The sequence below is a fragment of the Microcebus murinus genome, chromosome 1, assembly GCF_040939455.1.
Source record: "Microcebus murinus isolate Inina chromosome 1, M.murinus_Inina_mat1.0, whole genome shotgun sequence".
In the NCBI taxonomy this organism is placed as follows: Eukaryota; Metazoa; Chordata; class Mammalia; order Primates; family Cheirogaleidae; genus Microcebus; species Microcebus murinus.
Window position 1 is genome coordinate 69,164,586 of NC_134104.1, and position 24,501 is coordinate 69,189,086.

The 24,501-nt window shown below is 37.3% G+C and overlaps 1 protein-coding gene across 15 annotated transcripts in view; it reads right to left on the minus strand.

The window, feature by feature from the left end:
• DLG1 (discs large MAGUK scaffold protein 1) overlaps positions 1 to 24,501 on the minus strand; it is a 280,182-nt gene that overhangs the window by 249,706 nt on the left and 5,975 nt on the right. For all 15 annotated transcript variants that reach the window (XM_076002734.1, XM_076002732.1, XM_076002729.1 and 12 more), the window contains exon 4: positions 7,231 to 7,397. In XM_076002734.1, coding sequence (XP_075858849.1) covers positions 7,231 to 7,397 — 167 coding nt within the window. The remainder of the gene's footprint in view (positions 1 to 7,230; positions 7,398 to 24,501) is intronic.

The window sequence follows — 24,501 nt, forward strand, 5'->3', positions numbered from 1 at the left end:
AAGGCTCTGAGCTGGACAACATAAGTAAAGACACTGCAGTTGGAAGAAATGGCACAAACAAGGACATAGGAGCAAAGAATTTGGGGAGTAACAAATAGTCTACTTCAATCCAAAAGTAGAATTTGTAGAAGAGAGTGACAGTGGTATTCGTATAACTTAGAATGTTCTTACTTATCAAGAAAATAGGAATTAAGCAAATAAGTTATTTTTTTTAAAAGAAAAGAATAAGTGAGATTCCTTCTCATTCTTCTTGAAAGCATATCATAACAGTGTACTCTAACAGGCCGGGCGCTGTGGCTCACGCCTGTAATCCTAGCTCTTGGGAGGCCGAGGCGGGTGGATTGCTCAAGGTCAGGAGTTCAAAACCAGCCTGAGCAAGAGCGAGACCCCGTCTCTACTATAAATAGAAAGAAATTAATTGGCCAACTGATATATATATAAAAAATTAGCCGGGCATGGTAGCGCATGCCTGTAGTCCCAGCTACTCGGGAGGCTGAGGCAGAAGGATCACTCAAGCCCAGGAGTTTGAGGTTGCTGTGAGCTAGGCTGACGCCATGGCACTCACTCTAGCCTGGACAACAAAGTGAGACTCTGTCTCAAAAAAAAAAAAAAAAAAAACAGTGTACTCTAACAGACATAGAAATATGGTGATTCTACGTGAACAGTATTTAATTCTACCTTTCAGAAAGAAATAAAAAAGGCAGTAAAAACCAGTTGATGGTAGAAACCGATGACTAAAAACCTTAAAAAGTGATGGAAACCTTAATTAGAACTTACCTATACATATCTATACTGAAGACTTAGCAAGTTTTAAGAAATGTTAATATAAATTAAAGATAAGAAACAGAACTCAAAAGTGAAGTGGTTTTCTTCAAGCTTTCTTCAAGAAAAATGCAAGGGTGTTAACATAAATGATTAAAAATAAAATAGCTGGTCTTTCCAGTGAATGTTTTAAAGTCTAAATAAATTTTTTTTAAAAAACACCCTATTTCAGATAGGAGATTAAAAGGAGCCACATTTTAAATCAGTCTAATGTCTATCATCAGAAAAAGAAGATCTTAAATTAATGTCCAAGTTTTCTAGAGGGCTCACATCCAGTTAAATAACTGACTATCTGGTTGACTGTAACAGTTTTTAATTATAAAAATTAGAAATAGCCCAAATGGCTATCAAAAATAACAAATATCCACAGAGGAATACCAGGCTAATACCAGAGTGTTTTGAACAGTGGTAGAGATGCTGGGAGAACCATGTGAGGTCCCAGGGTGCCTACTTCAAAGGGGACTGATGTGTCATTGTCCTGTGTACTATGTTTCTTCTATCTTGTATCTTCTTCAATAAGTGTCTCTAGTTTTCATATTACATGGCTGAATACTTTCCAGACAGACCTTGCATAGAACTTCTCAGGGAAGTAATACCTAGGATCCAGCAATCTCTTATTTAATGGCAGGAAGCATGCTTGTATTAGTTTTCCCTTCTTCTTAGCTTATTCACCTGTCCTTCACTTCTGCTTTCTGGGAATGAACTCTCTAAATAACATAAAGCACATAAGCCCCCCACCTCAATTTTTGATTTGAGGAAAACCCAGATAAAAACAGATAGCTAACAATCAAATGCAGTATGTGAATCTTGGCTACTTCCTGATTTTTTTTTAAGTTCTACAAAATAGACTGGGAACAATTTTGAATATGGATTGCAGAGAGAATTAAATTATTATTGTTAATTTTCACAGGTGGGACAACGGCACTAGCGTTACATTGGAGAACATCTGACTATTCTTACTCTTAGGAGGTGTGTGAAGTTTTAATAGTTCAAGTGCATGATGTCTGCAAGTGATTTTCAAATAGTCCTAAAAAACTACATACATAGAGGAAAAGTAAATATGACAAAATATCAGCAATTACCGAATCTATATGGGTATTTGTTGCACTACTCTTTCAATTTTACTCTAACATTTTTTATAAATTAGAAAAAACACAATCACCTTTAGCCTATTACTTAATTACAATCTAGAAAGAATCACAGCTCTCGCTTCATTTGAAAAATATTTACTAAACAACTACTGCAAGTACTACATATATTTCAGCGAAGACAACAGACAGTTCCTAATCTCAGGGAACTTACAGTCTAGTACAGACCAAAATACACCCAAAATAATATACACTGAGATATTTAATTACAACCATCATGAATATTATCAAGCAGTGATACAAAGCGCTATAACAGAGGCTCTGACTTAATCTACGAGGTAAAGGAAGGCTTCCATCAGGAAGTGGGCTTGTAGTGCTCCTTGACTCTCTTGCAGTGATCTTTGACTCAATCTTGTTCTCATAACCTGTTTGCAATCTGTCCTCAAATCCTCATGCTCTACATTCAAAATATCCATAATTCAGCCACTAAGCACCTCCATTATTACCATTTTGATTTAATTTTTTTTGGATCAAGCCAATATCCATCCTGAACTGGATTACTGAAATAGTCTTCTAATAGGTCTCCTGCTTCTACCTCACAGTGTATTTTCAATGTAATAGCCTGAGTGATTTTTTTCAAAGGTTAAGTCAAATAATGTCACTCTTCTGCTGAAAATCTCTGCTATGGTGTCACCTTATGTGCTACTGCCTTACCCAATGAACTCATCTCTGACTACTTATTCCTTTATACTCACTCTGCTCTTGCCATACTGGCCACCTTACTACTTCTCATATATTTCAGCTTCAATCCTGCCTTACAGCCTTTGCACTGGCTATCCCCCCAAGACAGCCACAGCAACTTCCAATTCTACGCAAACATCACCTTCTCATTGAGGCCTACCATGAATATTCTATTTAAAAATTGCATAGTATCCCACCCTAACCTGGCATTCCTAAGCCCCCTTTATCTATTCTTTTTTCCTTCCATATCACTTATCACTTTCTAATATACCAGATAATTTATTAATTTATTGTTGAAAAAACTTCAACTACATATATGAAATGCACAAATAGTCAGGCATGGTGGCTCACACCTATAATCCCAGTGACTCAAGAGGCTGAGGTGGGAGAATCACTTGAGCCCTGGAGTTCGAGGCTTCAGTGAGCTATGATCATGCCACTGCATCTCAGCCAAAGCGACCTAGTAAGACTTGAAGAAAAGGAAAGGAAAGGAAGGGCAAGGGAAGAAGAAGGGAAAGAAAGAAAGGGAGGAAAGAAGGAAGATAGGCAGGCAGGCACACAGACACAAATATAAGAAAAAAGAAGCTAGACACAAGAGAGTATATACTGTATGATTCTGTTTATATACAGTTTAAAAGGAGACAAAACTAATCTACGATTCTAGAAATCAGTACAGTCTTTTGGGGAGGAGGGAATAGGCAATGGATAGGAAGGGTACCAGAGAGAGACTTCTAGAGTCCTGGCATAGTTCTTTTTTTTTTTCTTAACTGAGATGCAATGGACATACCATAAAGTTCATAAAATGTTGAAGTGTACAACTCAGTAGTTTTTGGTATATTCATACAGTTGTGCAACCATCATCACTATCTAATTCCAGAACACATTAGCAGTAATTCTATGTTCTTTTTCTTGACCTGGTGTATTCACAATGCAGTAATTCAAGTTATTCATTTATAATTTGTGCACCCTTATGTATGAATATTATACAGCACTTCAATAAAATTTTTAAGTCAATGTTTAGAGGACTTCAGATTATACCTGGTAGACTGAGTATATACTTTTAACTCTACTACACCATAAAACTCTACAGTTTTAAAGCAGATGGATTATTTTAAAGCATGGTCAAAAAGAGAAAAGGAAAGAAGGTATCTCCCAACACCACTAGATCAGACAATTTCTTTATCCCTAAGATGAACTCTGAAGGGCTGAAAAGGGGGGCCTATAAATAACAGGCACAACTAAAAATAAGAGTATTACTGACAAAATCAACACACAAAAATTAGTAGCATTTATACTCTAAGAACAAAAAAACCTGAAAAAGAAATCAAGAAAGCAATCCCATTTATAACAGCTACAAAGAATATAAAATACCTGAATCAATTTAACTATAAAAGTAAAAGATCTATATAAAAAACTATAAAACACTGATGAAAGAAATTGAGGAAGATACAAAAAATAGAAAGATATTCCAATGATCATGAATGAGAAGAATTAAAATTGTTAAAATGACAATACTTCCCAAAGCAATTTACAGATTAAATGTAATCCCTATCGAAATACCAATGACACCAGCCTGAGCAAAAGTGAGATGACGTCTCTATTAAAAATTTAAAAAATTTAGCTGGATAGGAAAAAAAAACTAGCCAGGCATGGTGGCACACCTGTAGGTAGTCCCAGCTACTTGGGAGGCTGAGGCAGGAGGATCACTGAAGTCTGAGGTTGCTGTGAGCCAGGCTGACCCCATGGCACTCCAGCCTGGGCAAAAGAGCAAGACTCTGTCTCAAAAAAACACAAAAAGCAAAAAAACCCAATAATATTCTTCACTGAAATAGAAAAAAAAATCCCAAAATGTATATGGAACCACAAAAGACCCAAATAGCCAAAACAATCTTGAGCAAAAAGAACAAAGCTAAAGGCATCATATTACCTGACTTCAAAATTTACCACAAAGCTATAGTAGCCAAATTAGCATGGTACTGACAGAAAAACAGACACACAGACCAATGAAACAGAATGGAGAATCCAGATATAAATCCACACAATTACAGCCAACTTATCCTTCAGTAAAGGCGCCAAGAACATTCACTGGGGAAAGGACAGTCTCTTCAACAAATGGTGCTGGGAAAACTGGATAACTACATGCAAATGAATGAAAATAGACCCCTATCTCTCACACAAAAATTAAATGAAAATGAATTGAAGACTTAAATCTGAGACCAGATACTATGAAAGTACTAGAAGAAAACTTTTGCAAAATGCTCCAGAGCATTTGTCTGGGCAAAGATTTTTTTGTGTAAGACTTCAAAAGCATAGGCAACCAAAGCAAAAAGACAAATAAAAAGACAAATGGGATTGTATCAAGCTAAAAGGCTTCCACCAAGGAAACAATCAACAAAGTAAAGAAACAACCCAAAGATTGGGAGGAAATACTTGCAAACTACCCATCTGACAAAGGATTCATAACCAGAATGTAAAAGGAACATAAACAACTCAAAAGCAACAAATACTGTGACTTAAAAATGGGCAAATGATCTCAACAGACATTTATCATAAGAAGACACACAAATGGTAAACAGGTATATGAAAAAATGCTCAACATCACTAATCATTAGAGAAATACAAATCAAAACTATAATGAGATATCATTTCACCCCAGTTAAAATGTCTTTCATCAAAAAGGCAATAATGAATGCTGGCAAGGATGTGGAAAAAGGGACTAGTATAGCCACTATGGAGAACAGCATGGAGGTTCCTCAAAAAACTAAAAACAGCAATTCTACCACTGGATATACATACATGCAAAAGAAAATAAATCAATATATAGAAAGGATATCTGCACTCACATGTTTATTTGTAGCATTATTCACAATAGCCAAAATATGGAATCAAACTTCGTATTCTCACATGGCAGAAGGGAAAGCTAAAATGATAAACTGCATGAAGCCTCTTTTATATGGGCCTTAATCCCATTAAGGAAGAAGCTCCCAGCGCCTAATCACCTCTTAAAGGCCTCAAGTCTTAACATTACGTTGGCAACATCTGAATTTTAGAGAGGACACATCCAAACCATAACAATAACTAATTACAGACATTTTAAAAATCCATTTGAAATAGACCATAGAAATGAACTATCATAAGAGCAAGTGATAGTGATATATCAACTAAAGAAAAGAATGAAAATGGAAATTATCCTAGAGAAAGCGATAAAAAAAAATAAGAGTAAAGAAAATAAGGGCACATACATAATAAACACTCGACTCTCTAATCAAAGAGAAACATATAAGGTCATACCAGGATTAATAAAGAGGACTGTGAATTGGGTGTTAAGAGGTTGAAAATCCAAAGGTAGACTTGCCCAAACTAACTCAATAAACTAGGTCAGGTCATTTTCTTCTGGATCTCAGTTTCCTCATTTTTAAAATGAAGAGGAGGAATCAGATGGGCTTTGATTCCTCCTGCTCCAAAATTCTATAGTTCTATGTTATTTAATATAAAAGAGATAACTGAGAAACTTTTTGCTTCATTGCCAAAGTGCTATCTAGTTGCTGCCCATCACCACGTTTCCCTCATTTATAACTCCCCAAAAAGAAGTTGATTCAATTTTTCAGGCACTGATTGATACTAACAAGAAGGGACTAGATTCAAATTCAGACAGATAACCACTTTCAAATGATTCATGTTTCTCAGGCAGAATCCTCATTACAGAATACTTCATATCTCTGTTATACACTATGCAACTCTACTGGCAACAGTATAGCACAACAAAAAAGAATATTACTAAGATAGTTATATATACTCAAAGAGATAGTTTTAACTACAGAAAAATGTAGACAACAATGTTGGCCTTCAGGTTTACTGATCAGTCTCCAGTTAGTTTTAATGCAATTTCAAGACACGAAATAGAGAATACTTGGGACAAATGGGTAACTAAACAACCCAGAACCACAAAATTATGTTCTATTTCTAGGAAAGAATGCCAGGACAAAATCATCTTTTCAACATACAATTTCCATTTTAATTATCACTACATGGAGCCTCACTGATGTCTATCAGGCAAAGTATTTTTTAGTAGTGTAAAAACGACTATTTCAAACCTCAAACCATTCGCATTTTCAGACAAGGGCGACGGAGATTCTAAGCTTTTCTTTTCAAAAGTATTTCTAACCCCATTCTCTTTACTTTAGTATAAATTATATTTTTCACAAAATATCCATTTTTATAAAATATCATATTTTGTTTTTTGAGACAGGGTCTCACTCTGTTGCTGGGGCTAGAGTACAGTGGCGTCATAGTTTACTACAACCTCAAACTCCTAGGCTTAAGCAATCCTCCTACCTCAGACTCCTGAGTAACTAGACAAATGGCATGTGCCACCACACTCAGCTAATTTTTCTGTTTTCTGTAGAGATCTGGTAATGCTACGTGCTTAGGCTTCTAGCCTCAAGTGATCCTCCCACCTCGGCCTCCCAAAGTGCTAGGATTACAGGCATAAAATATTATTTTAATAAAATGAAAAAACTTAGTAACCCAAATAAGCTGACCACTGAAAAATATCTTCAGAAAAAATTTTTTATCTTACCTCTACACTAGGGCTAAGGCTGCTTGGCAGTGTTTCTGAAGTCACAGTAGTGCTTGGAAGGCTGGAAATTTCCCAAGTATTCACAGACTGAATTGGTTCAGATTGCTTTGAACGATCTATACATTTTGGATTATCCAGTAAGGTCACTTCATAAAATTCTTGAATATCTAGAAGTGAAGAAAGGAAAAGAAAAATTCAAAAGTATTTTTATTTTCTAAGTAAACTATGTAATGCTACAACAATATAACTCAAAAGCAAAATTTTTACTCTAGATTAGTAAAAATAAGTCAATCTCATAATGTAAATAATGAATATTTGCTCATTTCATTATGTCATAATCATATCAGAACCTACAGGGCACAGTTTAAAATTCATAGGCTTTTACATTTCAATGTAAGTGCTGGATTCAAATTCCAACTCCAACACCAATTAACTACACATACAGACAAATTACTTAACCTCTGGTAACTTGCCTCTTACCCACAGTGAATACAAGGAGTGAGCATAATATATTAAGTGCCTAGGCTCCTAATACATGATAGTTAATATCATTATTGTGAATTCTACAGATATGAGTAATTACTGATATTCTATATCTTTACCATCAATATCCAGACCAGGAATGCAAACCCCCTAAAAGTGGTTTTAACTGCCCCTCCAACCAAAACAAAACATAAAAAAAAAATTGTTTTAATAAAATCAAAGAACAAGAAGGGCTTTTAGATAGCATCCAGTCTGAATATATAAAAACAGGAAATTAAATATTTTTTATTATTTTAGAAACAAAGTCATGATAAAACAAAAGGAATCATAAATTTATTTATAATAGCACAGGATAATTTGCTATCAGCTGGAATTATATGAATTTAGGATATTAACACTGGTTTATTCAGAGCATCTGAGTAGCAATTACATAATGCTTAAATTCACCACTCTTAGTTATTTATTCACCTACTGGTATAATTTTGGATTGATTTTTTTCAAGAGAGGAGAAATCATTATTTAACAGTAAAGGTAGGCATTATCCTATATAGAATCATTCATAATAATTGTGAATAACATTTGGATAGAATAACTTACACTTTTTGTTTCTCATTATTTTCAATGCATTAGTGTCTCCTTTAAATAAAATGTGGTATATAAACACATTGACTTTAAAAAAGGAATGAAATTTTTTTTTTTTTTTTTTGAGACAGTCTCACTTTGTTGCCCAGGCTAGAATGAGTGCCGTGGCATCAGCCTAGCTCACAGCAACCTCAAACTCCTGGGTTCAAGCAATCCTCCTGCCTCAGCCTCCCGAGGAGCTGGGACTATAGGCATGCGCCACCATGCCCGGCTAATTTTTTCTATATATATTACTTAGCCAATTAATTTCTTTCTATTTTTAGTAGAGACGGGGTCTCGCTCTTGCTCAGGCTGGTTTCAAACTCCTGACCTCGAGCAATCCGCCCGCCTCAGCCTCCTAGAGCGCTAGGATTATAGGCGTGAGCCACCGCGCTCCGCCTAGGAATGAAATTTTGATACATTCTACAACATGGATGACTAAAACTTGAAGACATTATGATAAATGAAATAATTCAGACACAAGACGACAAATACTGTATAATTCCACTTATACAAAGCACCTAGAATAGTCAAATTCATAAAGACAGAGTAGAATAGTGGTCACTAGGGGTTGGGGGGAAGGAAGGAATGGGGAATTATTGCTTAATGGATAGAGTTTCAGTCTGGGATGATGAAAAAGTTCTGGAGATGGAGAGTGATGATGGCTGCACAATAATATGAATACACTCAATGCGAGTGAACTGTGTACATAAAAATAGTCAAAACAGCAAATTTTATCACAATCAAAAAATAAGCTGATCGGAACTCAGGAAGATGGCAGACGAATAACACCGCCAGACAGAGGGTCTCTGGAGAAAAGACAGATTCCAGCAGAAATTAGAGGATAGAAGCAAGAAGACGAGCATACAGCGGACAAGGGCCAGAAGGAGGGGTACCTGAGACCCCAGGAGACTCCACGGGAGGAGGCTGTGGAGGAGAATTGGAGGCTGAGACCACCGGAGCAGCCCGGAGACCAGCGGCAAGGGTAGGTGGATTTGCTGTTTCCCCTCCCCTGGATTTGGGACTGCTGGTGGGCTCCCCAGCGGGTGGAGAGACCTGCGGCAGCCAGCCAGAGACCGCCACCGCCAGCCAGCGGTGAGCCTGTAGCAGACGTGGCGCCAGGATCCCAACTTCCTCCGGGCACCTCCGTGTGCACAGACCCGAGCCGCGCGGCAGGCGCCATATTGCCTCCTCCTCCCCTCCCTCGACCCTACCCGCGGCTAACCCTACCCCCGCGGCTGCCCAGAGAGACAATACAGCCACCAGCCGGAGGCACCTCCAGGGAACGGGACCTTCCCATTTGGGAGCCTAAACCTGACTCAGGGGAATTCAGACTGTGAGCTCCCTACCCGCCCGCCCTCCCAGGTGCTGCTGGCACCATGTTCCCAGGAGAACAGTGCCGATTCAGAGGCTGAGAGACATAGACCCAGCTTAGGCTCCCTGTGGGTGAATTGGGACCGGAAATCCTCTCCCTGGTGGGGATACAGTGTGAACTCTGGGACCCAGAGGTCGGACCTGCAGACCAGATCCCCTGCGCCGAGGGCTAGCATTGCCTGGGGCACAGAAGGGTTATATGTGAACAACCTACTGAGGTGTGTGTGCCTCCAGGGGCGAATAGGCGTCCTAGAGGGCAACCCTCCTCCCAGGAGGAGGCCGTGCACCCAACCCAGGTGGTGTTCCTGTGCAGGGAACCTCCCCGCCGGCATCACAGTCCGGGGAGGCCTAGTGGCTTGTGGTCTGGCCTGCTGGCAGAGGCACAGGAGTAGCTGCGGAGTTGGAGAGGGTGGAAAGAAGCAAGGCCCGCTCCAGACTGCGGGTCTCAGACAGCCCCACCCCCACACACAGACTTTCTGGCTGAGCAGGACCATTCCAGCCCCGCCCTGACAGCTTTCCCTGGAAGCAGAGAACAGAACTTTGACCCCTGCTAACGGCCTGAGGGCAGGCTTACCCAACCCAACTCCGCCCAGAACAAGAGCTGTTAACAGGACACAAAATCAACAGTATAGACTGTTCCTCCAAACAAACGCCAGCTACTGACAGGGACGGCATCTTGCACAGCCTTTCCACGGCACCCACTGACTCAATATACAGGGAGTGGTCCAATTTCACCCACAGACACCACCTAACGCCTCAGAAACTAAACAAGGTGTGTGAATACCGAAACAATAACTTAAGGAAAGAAACAACAACTGATCGACATGGGAAGAAATCAGCGAAAGAACTCAGAAAATATGAAGAACCAAACTGAAAACACACCCCCAAAGAGGAGCACCAGCCCCCTAGAAACGGACACCAACCAAAATCAGGCAACCAATATGACAGAAGAGGAATTTCCTATCTGGATCATAAGAACACTCACCCAGCTGCAACAACAACTCAATGACCAACACAAAGAAACCACAAAAAGCCTCCAGGATATGGGAAAAGAAATAGACACAATGAAGAAAACTGTAACCGAACTCCTGGAAATGAAGAATCAATTCAAGGAACTACAAAATACAGTGGAAAGTCTCAAGAACAGGGTAGATCAAACAGAAGAAAGAACCTCAGAGCTTGAAGATAACACCCTCCAATTAAATAAATCAGTCACAGAAATAGAGCAGAGAAACAAGAGAAAAGAGCAAAGCCTACAAGAGCTGTGGGATTACGTGAAGAAACCTAATGTGAGGGTCATAGGGTTACCTGAAGGGGAAGAAGACAACACTCAAGGGTTGGGCAAGCTGTTTGAAGATATAATAGAGGAAAATTTCCCAGGCCTTGCTCAAAATCTTGATATACAAGTTCAAGAAGCTCAGAGGACCCCTGGGAGATTCAACGCAAACAGGAAGATGTCACGACATGCAGTCATCAGACTGACCAAAGTATCAACTAAAGAGGCCCTTCTAAGAGCTGTAAGACAAAAGGAGCAAGTAATATACAAGGGAAAGCCAATTCAAATAACATCAGACTTCTCTAATGAGACTTTACAAGCAAGGAGAGACTGGGGCCCCATTCTCACTCTTTTGAAACAAAACAATGCCCAGCCTAGAATATTATTCCCTGCAAAACTAAGCTTCATATATGAAGGAGAAATAAAAACATTCTCAGACAAGCAAAGGCTCAGAGAATTCACCAAGACAAGACTAGCCCTACAAGAAGTACTTAAAACAGCGTTATGCACGGAACATCATAATAATAACTGACGAATATAAAAACAACCAAAACCCAAAGATATTAAAGGCCAGATATTACAATGGCTCAAGACAGAAATCATAGCAACAACATCCAACCCAACAGAATGATCAGTAATCTACCTTACCTATCAGTTCTCTCAATAAATGTGAATGGCTTAAACTCTCCACTCAAGAGACATAGGCAGGCTGAATGGATAAGAAAATACAGGCCAAGTATATGCTGTCTTCAGGAAACACATATAACCTGCAAGGATGCATATAGACTAAAAATAAAAGGGTGGAGATCAATATTCCAAGCAAATAGAAGCCAAAAGAAGGCTGGCATGGCAGTTCTAATTTCAGACGATTTAGTTTTTAAACCAACAAAAGTAGTGAAAGACAAAGAGGGTCATTATATAATGGTGAAGGGCACAGTTCAACAAGAAGAGATAACAATTTTAAGTATATATGCACCCAACTTAGGTGCACCCAGATTCATAAAGCAAACCTTACTGGAGCTAAGCAAATGGATTAATAGCAACTCCATAATCGCCGGAGATTTCAACACCCCACTGACGGCACGAGACAGATCCTCCAAACAGAAAATTAATAAAGAAATAATGCACTTAAACAAAACTCTAGAACAATTGGGTCTGACAGACATCTACAGAACATTCTACCCAAAATCCACTGAATATACGTTCTTCTCATCAGCTCACGGGACATTCTATAAGATTGACCATATCCTAGGACACAAAGAAAATCTCAAGAAATTTAAAAAAATAGAAATCATACCATGTACCTTCTCAGATCACAGTGGAATAAAAGTAGAAATCAACCCTAACAGAAACTCACATTTCTACACAAAAACGTGGAAATTAAACAACCTCCTACTAAATGATTACTTCGTAAATGAAGAAATCAAGACGGAAATAAAAAAGTTCTATGAAGAAAACGACAATGGAGAGACAAGTTATCAACTCCTCTGGGACACAGCTAAAGCAGTTCTGAGAGGAAAGTTTATCTCCATAAATGCCTATAACCAAAAGACAAGAAGATCACAAATAGACAATCTAATGAAACGACTCAAAGAGCTGGAAAAAGAAGAACAGACCAACCCCAAACCCAGCAGAAAAAGTGAAATCAACAAGATCAAATCAGAACTAAACGAAATTGAAAACAGGGAAGCTATTCAGGAGATTAACAAAACAAAAAGTTGGTTCTTTGAAAAAATAAACAAAATTGACACACCATTGGCTAAGCTAACGAAAAGCAGAAAAGAGAAATCTCTAATAAGCTCCATCAGGAATAAAAAAGGAGATATCACAACTGATCCCAAAGAGATACAAGATACAATTTATGAATACTACAAAAACCTTTATACACACAAACTAGAAAATGTGGAGGAAATGGACAAATTTCTAGAAACACACAGCCTCCCTAGGCTCAACCAGGAAGAAATAGATTCCCTGAACAGACCAATCTCAACAGCTAAAATAGAAACAGCAATTAAAAATCTCTCTAAAAAGAAAAGTCCCGGTCCAGATGGCTTCACATCTGAATTTTACCATACTTACAAAGAAGAACTAGTACCTATCTTGCAGAAACTATTCCACAGCATCGAGAAGAATGGAAACCTCCCCGACACCTTTTATGAAGCGAATATTACTCTGATACCAAAACCAGGAAAGGATGCAACAAAAAAAGAAAACTACAGACCAATATCCCTAATGAATATAGATGCAAAAATTTTCAACAAAATCTTAGCTAACCGAATCCAGACACTTATCAAAAAAATAATCCACCATGACCAAGTGGGCTTCATCCCAGGGATGCAGGGATGGTTCAACATACGTAAATCTATAAATGCAATTCACCACATAAACAGAAGCAAACACAAAGACCACATGATTCTTTCAATAAATGCAGAAAAAGCTTTTGACAAAATTCAACACCCTTTCATGATACGAACACTGAAGAAAATAGGCATAGAAGGGACATACCTAAAAATGATACAAGCCATATATGACAGACCCATAGCCAACATCATACTGAATGGGGAAAAATTGACATCATTCCCACTTAGAACTGGAACCAGACAAGGCTGCCCACTATCTCCACTTCTGTTCAACATAGTACTGGAAGTCTTGGCTACAGCAATCAGACAGGAAAATGGAATCAAAGGTATCCAAATAGGGGCAGAAGAGATCAAACTTTCACTGTTTGCTGATGATATGATATTGTATCTAGAAAACCCCAAGGATTCAACCAAGAAACTCCTGGAACTGATCAATGAATTTAGTAAAGTCTCAGGATACAAAATCAATACACAGAAATCAGAGGCATTCATATACGCCAACAACAATCTAATTGAGAACCAAATCAAAGACTCAATTCCCTTCACAATAGCAACAAAGAAATTAACGTACCTAGGAATATACTTAACCAAGGACGTAAAAGACCTCTACAGGGAGAGCTATGAAACACTCAGGAAGGAAATAGCAGAGGATGTAAACAGATGGAAATCCATACCATGCTCGTGGATCGGCGGACTCAATATCATCAAAATGTCTATACTACCCAAACTGATCTACAGATTCAACGCAATACCTATTAAAATCCCATCAGCATTCTTCACAGATATAGAAAAAATAATTTTACGCTTCGTATGGAACCAAAGAAGACCCCGAATATCAAGAGCAATTCTAGGCAACAAAAACAAAATGGGAGGCATTAATATGCCAGATATCAAACTATACTTCAAAGCTGTAGTAATTAAAACAATATGGTATTGGCACAAAAATAGGAATATTGACCAGTGGAACAGATCTGAGAATCCTGATATAAAACCATCCTCATATAGCCATCTAATCTTTGACAAAGCAGACAAAAACATACTCTGGGGAAAAGAATCCCTCTTCAATAAATGGTGCTGGGAAAACTGGATAGCCACCTGTAGAAGGCTAAAACAGGACCCACACCTTTCACCTCTCACAAAAACCAACTCACGCTGGATAACAGACTTAAACCTAAGGTATGAAACTGTTAGAACTCTAGAGGAAAAAGTTGGAAACACTCTCCTAGACATTGGCCTGGGCAAAGAGTTTATGAAGAAGTCCCCAAAGGCAATCACAGCAGCAACAAAAATAAATAAATGGGACATGATCAAACTACAAAGCTTCTGCACAGCCAAAGAAATAGTCATGAAAGTAAACAGACAACCCACAGAATGGGAGAAAATTTTTGCATCCTATGCATCCGATAAGGGACTGATAACTAGAATATACTTAGAACTCACGAAAATCAGGAAGAAAAAATCAAATAACCCCATTAAAAAGTGGGCAAAGGACTTGAACAGAAATTTTTCTAAAGAAGACAGAAGAATGGCCAACAAACATATGAAGAAATGCTCAACATCTCTAATCATCAGGGAAATGCAAATCAAAACCACAATGAGATATCACTTAACCCCAGTGAGAATGGCCTTTATCAAAAAATCTCCAAACAATAAATGCTGGCGTGGTTGCTGCGGAGAGAGAGGAACACTCCTACACTGCTGGTGGGACTGCAAACTAGTTCAACCTCTGTGGAAAGCAATATGGAGATACCTTAAAGCGATACAAGTGAATCTACCATTTGATCCAGCAATCCCATTGCTGGGCATCTACCCAAACGATCCAATGACACTCTACAAAAAGACACCTGCACTCGAATGTTTATAGCAGCACAATTCATAATCGCAAAGCTGTGGAAACAACCCAAGTGACCATCAATACATGAGTGGATTAATAAAATGTGGTATATGTATACCATGGAGTACTATTCAGCTCTAAGAAACAATGGTGATATAGCACATCTTATAGTTTCCTGGTTAGAGCTGGAACCCATACTACTAAGTGAAGTATCCCAAGAATGGAAAAACAAGCACCAGATATATTCTCCAGCAAACTGGTATTAACTGAGTAGCACCTAAGTGGACACATAGGTACTACAGTAATAAGGTATTGGGCAGGTGGGAGGGGGGAGGGGGGCGGGTATATACATACATAATGAGTGAGATGTGCACCATCTGGGGGATGGTCATGATGGAGACTCAGACTTTTGGGGGGAGGGGGGAAAATGGGCATTTATTGAAACCTTAAAATCTGTACCCCCATAATATGCCGAAATAAAAAAAAAAAAAAAAGCTAAGTGGAAGTCTAGGGGAGATCTTAGATGAGTAAAGTGCATGGGATTTAATATATGGGTTTTATAATATCTATTTAGCTACTTAGAGATATTTTCATTTCTTACTGAGGTCAGGGTAACATATTACCAGAAAATTCCCAACTTAAAAAGAGATTAATTATTGTACTTGGCTAACTAAAACAAAAGTACTGAAATATTTCTGGTAATACACGGGCAGTGTGGTGAAGTCTTTGATATGATAGTATGTCACAATTATCACTTTCCCTAAAAAATACATACGGTATACATCATCTTTAATCCTGACCAATATTCCATCTTGACATTCCAAACTTTCCATAGTTTATACATTTCTTCATCTTTAGGATGCTCCAAGACTATAGTGATGAACAGCATAATAAGATTTCTTCAGAAACTTATTCCCCATTACAATTCCTTCAGTTATGTCAGCTAAGATGTTTCAAAGGAGCATCTAATCAAAAAGGGCACCCTCTGGAAAAAATGTATACACAGACTGAACTTTTCTTGTGAGTCCAAACTATCTATACTTTATATTTTCCATGTTATCAGCAGTCCTTGGGCTTTACAGTTAATACACATTTTATATGTTCGAAGAGAATTATACCACTTATCATAGCTTATATAAACATTTAGCCAAAAAAAGGGTTAATTATCATTGTGACAAGTATTTCTTACAAAATGACATTATAGGATTCAAATTATTTTACAGTTTGTCTTTATACTTTCCACTCTGTCTTTATATCTTTCTAAACTGGGGATTATAACATTGAGTTCTATAAGGTACCTAGCCTAAGTAAAACAAAAGCTACTACCCAAATAAAAGTCAAATGGAAGACAAAAACAAACATGATAAATCCGAGTATCACACCAATCTCTAATTCCTAAAGATCCATTTCACAGCCCAAAGCCTAACAATCCATGTTATTCTCAAAAGTACAACTTTGTGAAAATAAAGAATTCATGAGTTTAACACTTTAGTTATTCAATGATGACTAATGGAGTGAATAAGTTCTGGAAGAGGAATAAAAGCATTAAAAAGTAAGATATGACACAACAAAAATGTCTTTGGGAGATGGAGAAAATTGGGGGGGAATTATATAACATCTTAGGTTTTTCAATTAAAAAACCTAAAAAGGTAGTTTTTTAAAAAATGGGATGGCTATAGCTTAAGGTGCTACAGAAGCTTAAGCATATATTTATTTTAAATTTCTCTAAACAAGTGTACAAAAATTTGAAAATTAAATTAACCATTTCTTTGATAGACAAATGAAAATTTCTTTCTCAATTTTGGTTTATATGAGTCATTTCATTTGTGTTTCAATATTTAATGTCAATAATAATGGCTACTCATAATTTTATATATATACTATGAAAAACAAAATGCAACTATAGCAAAACAATAAATGCTTCACACCCCTCAATACTATTTATCAGGAACTGCCAAATTTACTATCCAGTATAAAATGACAGAGTTTTTCAATAAATCTATGGAAATATTTAACTTGCATTCCACTCTAAACTTAAATCTTTACTATGAAAATGTAAAGAAAGTGGGAGGGTGCAGGGTAGTCAAAAGGATTACCATTTGATAAGAATCCATATTCATCTGAAGATCCAGAGAGCTCTCCCAGATATACAATTAAACAACTGATTACATTTTAATTTACTACCCTGAAATAAAATTATTTCCTTTGAAGATAATGATGCACTAAAGCAAGCAAAAAGAGAAAACAAGAATGCAGAAATGCTAAAATATTAGGAAAAAACTACATTTTAGTTGACTCACAACTGAAAATATTACTTATGTTGAAACCTACTGTATCAGTCTTATCACAGTCTATTACAAGTGCTTTTTCTGTTTTAGACTAAACTGGATCCCCACAAGTACAGTTCCTGAACAAAGATCTAAATTATAAGGCCAGAAAAAGCTCCAACATGTGTACTAAGAAACTCTTAAAAACTAAACTTAAAGACAAGCAGTTAGTCCAATGGAACAGAACAGAATTATTTCTAACTATTAAAAAAAAAAAATCTTTGGAAATCTCTAAGATCACATATTTCAGAAGTCTCCAAACGTAGTATTTTCTTTTAAGCAAAAAGCTTTCATTGCCTTTGTTATTAACATTTTCTTCCTAGAATTCAAAGTTTGCAAACCATGGGAATTAAGGGAAAATACAGAATTCCAGAAATACCCTCAAGGGTATTTCTTGAGGCACGGGAGGAAGGGAATTTTCAAATAGGCAAATAAATTTTCTACCTTCTGGTGACAATTTACATCATCTTAAACAGAGAAGCTCACAAACCATGAAACATTTCTCTAACTTAAAAATCTTAAGGCAATACTAACTCAGGATCAGAGTAGAAAGTCTAAATACAAATCTAAGAATATGTAACAGTTTAACATAACATAAATGATATTTCTGATCTATGAGAAAATAATATTTGATGGGGAAAAAAAGAAAATGAAACAAGCCACAGACAGGGAAAAAATATATGTAAAAACACATATCTGATAAAAAACTGATATCTAAAGTATACAACAAAAAAGTCTTAAGACTCAACAATAAGAAAACAAATAATCAGGCCTGGTCCAGTGGCTCACTCCTGTAACCCTAGCACTCTGGGAGGCCGAGATGGGAGGATCGCTCAAGGTCAGGAGTTTGAAACCAGCCTGAGCAAGAGCAAGACCCTGTCTCTACTAAAAATAGAAAGAAATTAATTGGCCAACTAAAAATAAATAGAAAAATTTAGCCGGGCATAGTGGTGCATGCCTGTAGTCCCAGCTACTTGGGAGGCTGAGGCAGGAGGGTCACCTAAGCCCAGGAGTTTGAGGTTGCTGTGAGCTAGGCTGACGCCACAGCACTCTGGGCAACAGAGTGCGACTCTATCTAAGAAAAAAGAAAACAAATAATCCAATAAAAATGGACAAAAGATATGGACAGACACCTCACCAAAACAGACAGCATATTAGCAAATGAAAAGATTCTCAACATCAAGTATCATTAGGGAATTCCAAGTTAAAATAATGAGATACCACTACACACCTACTTACATGGCTAAAATCCAAAGCAAGTACACAGAGAAACTCATTGCTCACAGGAATGCAAAACGGTACAACCACTTCAGAAGACTGTTTCGGCAGTTTCTTAAAAACTAAAAATACTCATACCACATCACCCAGCAATTGTTCTCCTTGGCATTTACCCAAATGAGTTGAAAACTTAAGTCAACACAAAAACCTGCACACAAACATTTATAGCAGCTTTATTCACAATTGATAAAATCTAGAAGCAACCAAGATGCTCTTTAATAGGTGAGCAGATAAACCTTAGTACATCCATACAACAGAATACAATTCAGCAACAAAAAGATATGAGCTATGGAGCCATGAAAAGGCATTGGAGGAACCTTAAATACACATTGCTGAGTGAAAAAAAAGTCCATCTCAAAAGGCTACACACTTATGATTCCAACTATATGACACTTTGGAAAAGGAAAATTATATAGAGACAGTAAATAGATCAGTGGTTCCAAGAGTTCACCTGGCAGAGGGGTGGGGGAGAGCAAGGGGGCTGAAAAGGTGAAGCCCATAGGATTTTTAGGGCAGTGAAACTATTCTGTATGATTCTGCAATGGTGGACACATGTGTGAAAATAACTTTGTAAGTCAGATTTGTCAATGTACAACACAAAGAGTGAATCCTAATATAAACTATGGACTTTAATAACAATGTATTAATATTGGCTAAATTGTAACAAATACACCACACTAATGAAAGATGTTAATAATAGGAGAAGAGGGGGTGAGGCTATGGAAACTGTACTTTCCACTCAATTTTTCTGTAAACCTTAAACTGCTGAAAAAAATAAGTCTATTAATTTTTTAAAATGTATAATATAAAGCAGTGGTCCCCAAGCTTTTTGGCACCAAGGACTGGTTTCATGGAAGACAATTTTTCCATAGGGCCCTAACAGGTACTGGTCCATGGCCCACGGGTTGGGGACCACAAAAAAAGGACTAGACTGGCACGGTGGTTCATGCCTGTAATCCTAGCACTTTCTGGGAGGAAGAGGAAGGATGACTGCTTGAGAACGGAAGTTCTAGACCAGCCTGAGCAAGAGTGAGATCCTATCTCTACAAAAAATAGAAAAATTAGCTGGGTGTGATGGCAGAAGAATCACTTGAGCCCAGGACTTTGATGTTGCAGTGAGCTATGACGACACCACTGCACTCTAGCCCAGATGACAGACACTGTTTCAAAACAAAACAAAAATGTATAAAGGAGAATAATAAATTTATATTAAAAATTAGATTTTAGGCCGGGCGTGGTGGCTCACGCCTGTAATCCTAGCTCTCTGGGAGGCCGAGGCGGGCGGATTGCTCAAGGTCAGGAGTTCAAAACCAGCCTGAGCAAGAGCGAGACCCCGTCTCTACTATAAATAGAAAGAAATTAATTGGTATATAAAAAATTAGCCAGGCATGGTGGCGCATGCCTGTAGTCCCAGCTACTCGGGAGGCTGAGGCAGAAGGATCACTCGAGCCCAGGAGTTTGAAGTTGCTGTGAGCTAGCCTGACGCCACGGCACTCACTCTAGCCTGGACAACAAAGCAAGACTCTGTCTCAAAAAAAAAAAAAAAAAAAAAAAAAAATTAGATTTTATACTTTACATCAATATAATTTCCAAATATATTAAAAATTAAAATGTTAAAAAAAAAGAAGTCCTGAAAGAACTTGAACATAAGTAAATGTTTTTATAATCTTGGAAACAAATTATAATAACCTTTGGGATTACAACATTGGGGATAGCCTTTCCAAGCATGATACCAAGTGCAGAAAGCACAAAGAAAAATATAGATAAATCTAACCTTATATAAATCTTTTTTTAAAAATCCAAGTTTAAAAAAAATGACAAACAAGGAAAGTTATCTGCAACTTACATGGCAGACAGAACTGAAATGGCTATTGTAGATTTTAAACCTCTAAGCAAAAGGAAAAATGGGGAAGGGGGAGCAAATGACATAAATAGATAACTAACAAAAGAAATTAAAATAATCAAATGACTTTCTTACATCTTTGGTTATTTCTTTAATCAAAGAAATGTACAATAAAACATCAAAATGACCAAAGGTATATTTATTCTACATATCAGAGCAGAAAATCTTAAAAGGATGAATAATATTTACTGTTTACGATATGGTGAATTTAGTCATTCTTCCACATATTGCCTAAAAACTTAAACTGACATAACATTCCTAAGAATATTTAACAAATTACATCAAAAGCCTCAAAATGCACACCCCCTTTGACCAAGCAATTCATTTCTAGGAGTTTGTCCTAAGGATATAATAAAGAATGTGAAAGAAAAACACACATACAAATGCAGTGTTTATAATTCAGAAAAATACAAACCTAAATGTTTCTAGGAAACCATTAATAAAACTACAGGAAACCTAAATAAAGCAAACAATCATTTAAAATGGTACAAATCTATTGCTATGGAAATATATCCATTGATAAGTGTTTTGGGATATAATATGTACAGTACAAAGAAGTCATACTATATACATTTACACAAACTGAACTGCAGTACCCCTACCCCGACCCCACAAAAAAAGGCAATGCTACTTGTCAGTGCATCCAATAAGTAAATGTCTCAAAAAATCAAAAGGGAGAAGAGAGCTCCTTCAGGTAATGTTAGTTTTGATGTTTAGTTTTAGTTTAGCCTTTTATAATGTGTTTAGTTTTAGCCCCATTTAGTTTTAGTTTAGCCTCTCGTAATGTGTTTAATTAGTTTTAGCCTGTCATAATGTGAACATCTTGCTATATCTCACTGTGCTGAGTGTAATTTTATGTTATTTGTTTTAGTATAAGAAGTCACTTAACCCTACAACTTCATCCAGTGCTCAACTGCAGAAACAATGATTCCTTTCCACTAGAGGAAAAAACAATTGTGCTGTAGTTAAAAAGAGACAATGAGTATTAAATTCCTGAAGGATTCTCAAGGATATTATTAACCAGATGTGATTTTTTCACCTTACATGCTGATTTAAATATCAATTCTCTGCCGGGTGCAGTGGCCCATGCCTGTAATCCTACCACTCTGGGAGGCCGAGGTGGGAGGCCAAGGTGGGAGGATTGCTCAAGGTCAGCAGTTCGAAACCAGCCTGAGCAAGAGTGAGACCCCCGCCTCTACTAAAAATAGAAAGAAATTAATTGGCCAACTAAAAATATATAGAAAAACTGGCCAGGCATGGTGGCACATGCCTGTAGTCCCAGCTACCCTGGAGGCTGAGGCATGATTGCTTGAGCCCAGGAGTTTGAGGTTGCTGTGAGCCAGGCTGACGCCACAGCACTCTAGCCTGGGCAACAGAGTGAGACTCTGTCTTAAAAAAAAAATCAATTCTCATGTAGGAAACAAATTGTTTTACTTGCGTAAGGAGTTTATTTTGCAAAATGAAATTGTGTATATACACAGAATAACATTCTAGAAGGACATTCACCCCATGAATGAAGTAGGAGGTTATCTCGTGTGAAAATTTTCTTGTTTATGATATTTTATATATATGGAAAATGCATTATTTTTATAATACATTTCATTCTAGAGGGTTACAAAGATGGCAACTAGAAAGCTTCAGAACACTGAACTATAACCCCACCATTTCAGAGGCAAAAAATTCCATCAGTTCATTGACTAAAACAAGCATATTTTTAAACACTAAAATATACACTAGTCAAATCTACTTAAGCACAGATAATCTGCTTTCTTCTAAACTACTATATGTTTAAAAATCCATTTTGGATTGAGCCTGGTGTGTAATCCTAGCACTATGGGAGGCTGAGGCAGAAAGATCACCTAAGCCCATGAGTTTGCACCTGCAGTGAGCTGTGAACATGCCACTGCACTCTAGCCTGGGCAACAAGCGAAACCCTATCTCAAAAAAGAAAAAAAATTTCATTTTGATCCCCTAAAGAGAAAAATCTATCCTATAAAATTAAAAAGTATTACTCACAATTTGTTTCATACACTAGAAACAGGAAAGATGCCAAGTAATCAGTGAACAAAAATAAATTATTTTAACACTGTAGATACTATTTAACTAACAGCCACACAGCATTCACACATGCATTCCTTAAAACAAGGTGTGTACTAAAAGGAACTAGAGCTTCTCAGAGAAATAGCTGATCCTAGAAATGGCTGGGGCAGGTCAGGTACAAGATGAAGCTGGAACATCTTCGTTCAGCCCAAAATTAAGAAAGTGCTCTAAGAAATGATAGGGCATGTCATAAGGACATAAGAGCAAGCTTATGGCACAAAATAATAGTTTCACAAATGTTAACTCTTGAGTTGACCTTTACTGTGTTGCCATGAAGAGGGTGAATCCTACAACTATTCATCCTCAAATGTACCCTATAGAGCTATAGATCAAGACACAACGTGCTATGCCTCCATTGCCATTGCTTGGTGGGACTGACCAATCTATCCTTGGCCTGCACGGGCTAAATCCATGACAATCTAAGCACAAAAATCATTAACAGTGATAATAAATGATAAACCACTGAGAGAAACAGAAATCTGTAAGTTCATGATGGACACACAGACAGATAAAGGAGGGCTCTTGATTACAGCAAAATGCCAAGTATTGGAAAATGTAGGAGTGCTGCTGTTAGAAAACTCATTTTTCAACCATAGTAGAAACTGGTTCAGGCAAGAATCATAAATGGATGCTAAGTATAGGTGGAAATTTTGCTAAAGAGCAGGATATGTACATGGTGTTAAAGTGTCTCTCCCACATATTGCTTATATTAAGAAGCAAGAGGAAAAATTGTGACGATAGAGTTGACAATTTAGACAATGCCTAATTGGGTGAGCAAAACTAACATCGCCAAAAAAACCAAAAATTATAATAACATCATCAATGAAAGGCAGATGAAATCATATACCTCCAGATGTGTAGAACCCTAAGCCAGGAATACATAACCTGAATCTAATCACAAGTAAACATCAGACAAATCCAAATGAGAAACATTACATAAAAAATAAAAGTGACGGGAAACTGTGTTCTTCAAAAATGTCAGTGTCATAAAAGGCAAATAAAGGCTGTGGAAATGTGCCCAGATTAAAGGAAAGTAAAGAGACATGACAACTAAATGTTAATACCTGGTCCTAGACTGGATCCTGTACTGAGGAAAAATTTGACCCTACATAGAAGAAATGGCTTAGAACAGGGGTCCTCAAACTTTTTAAACAGAAGGCCAGTTCACTGTCCCTCAGACCATTGGAGGGCCAGGCTATAGTTTGAAAAAAACTATGAACAAATTCCTATGCACACTGCACATATCTTATTTTGCAGTAAAAAAACAAACGGGCAAAAACACCCACATGTGGCCTTTGGGTCATAGTTTGAGGACACCTGGCTTAGAAGAACATGCTTTTACAGCTCTATGATTCCGAGGTTCTAAAGAGAATTCAGCTAGATTCAACATAATAAAAACACTGCTTCAAAGCAGTAAGCAAAACTATTAGCAAATAAACAACTCAATCTAATTAAATCAAAATCACCAAGTGAAAAGTTAATAAAATTCTCCAATTCCATAAACTTTCAGCCAACAGTCTGATCCACATCCTGTTATGTTTTCCTTGCTCAAACCTAGCCTTCAAAGTTACACACGCACATACAAATACATATATACACACACAAGAAGTTAGTGATAGGCTAAAATGTAACATCAGTGGGGCCAAAATAAAGCAAAAGAATCTAAGAAATACTGATATTTTACCACTACAGGTGACAGTTCTCAAACCTTGATT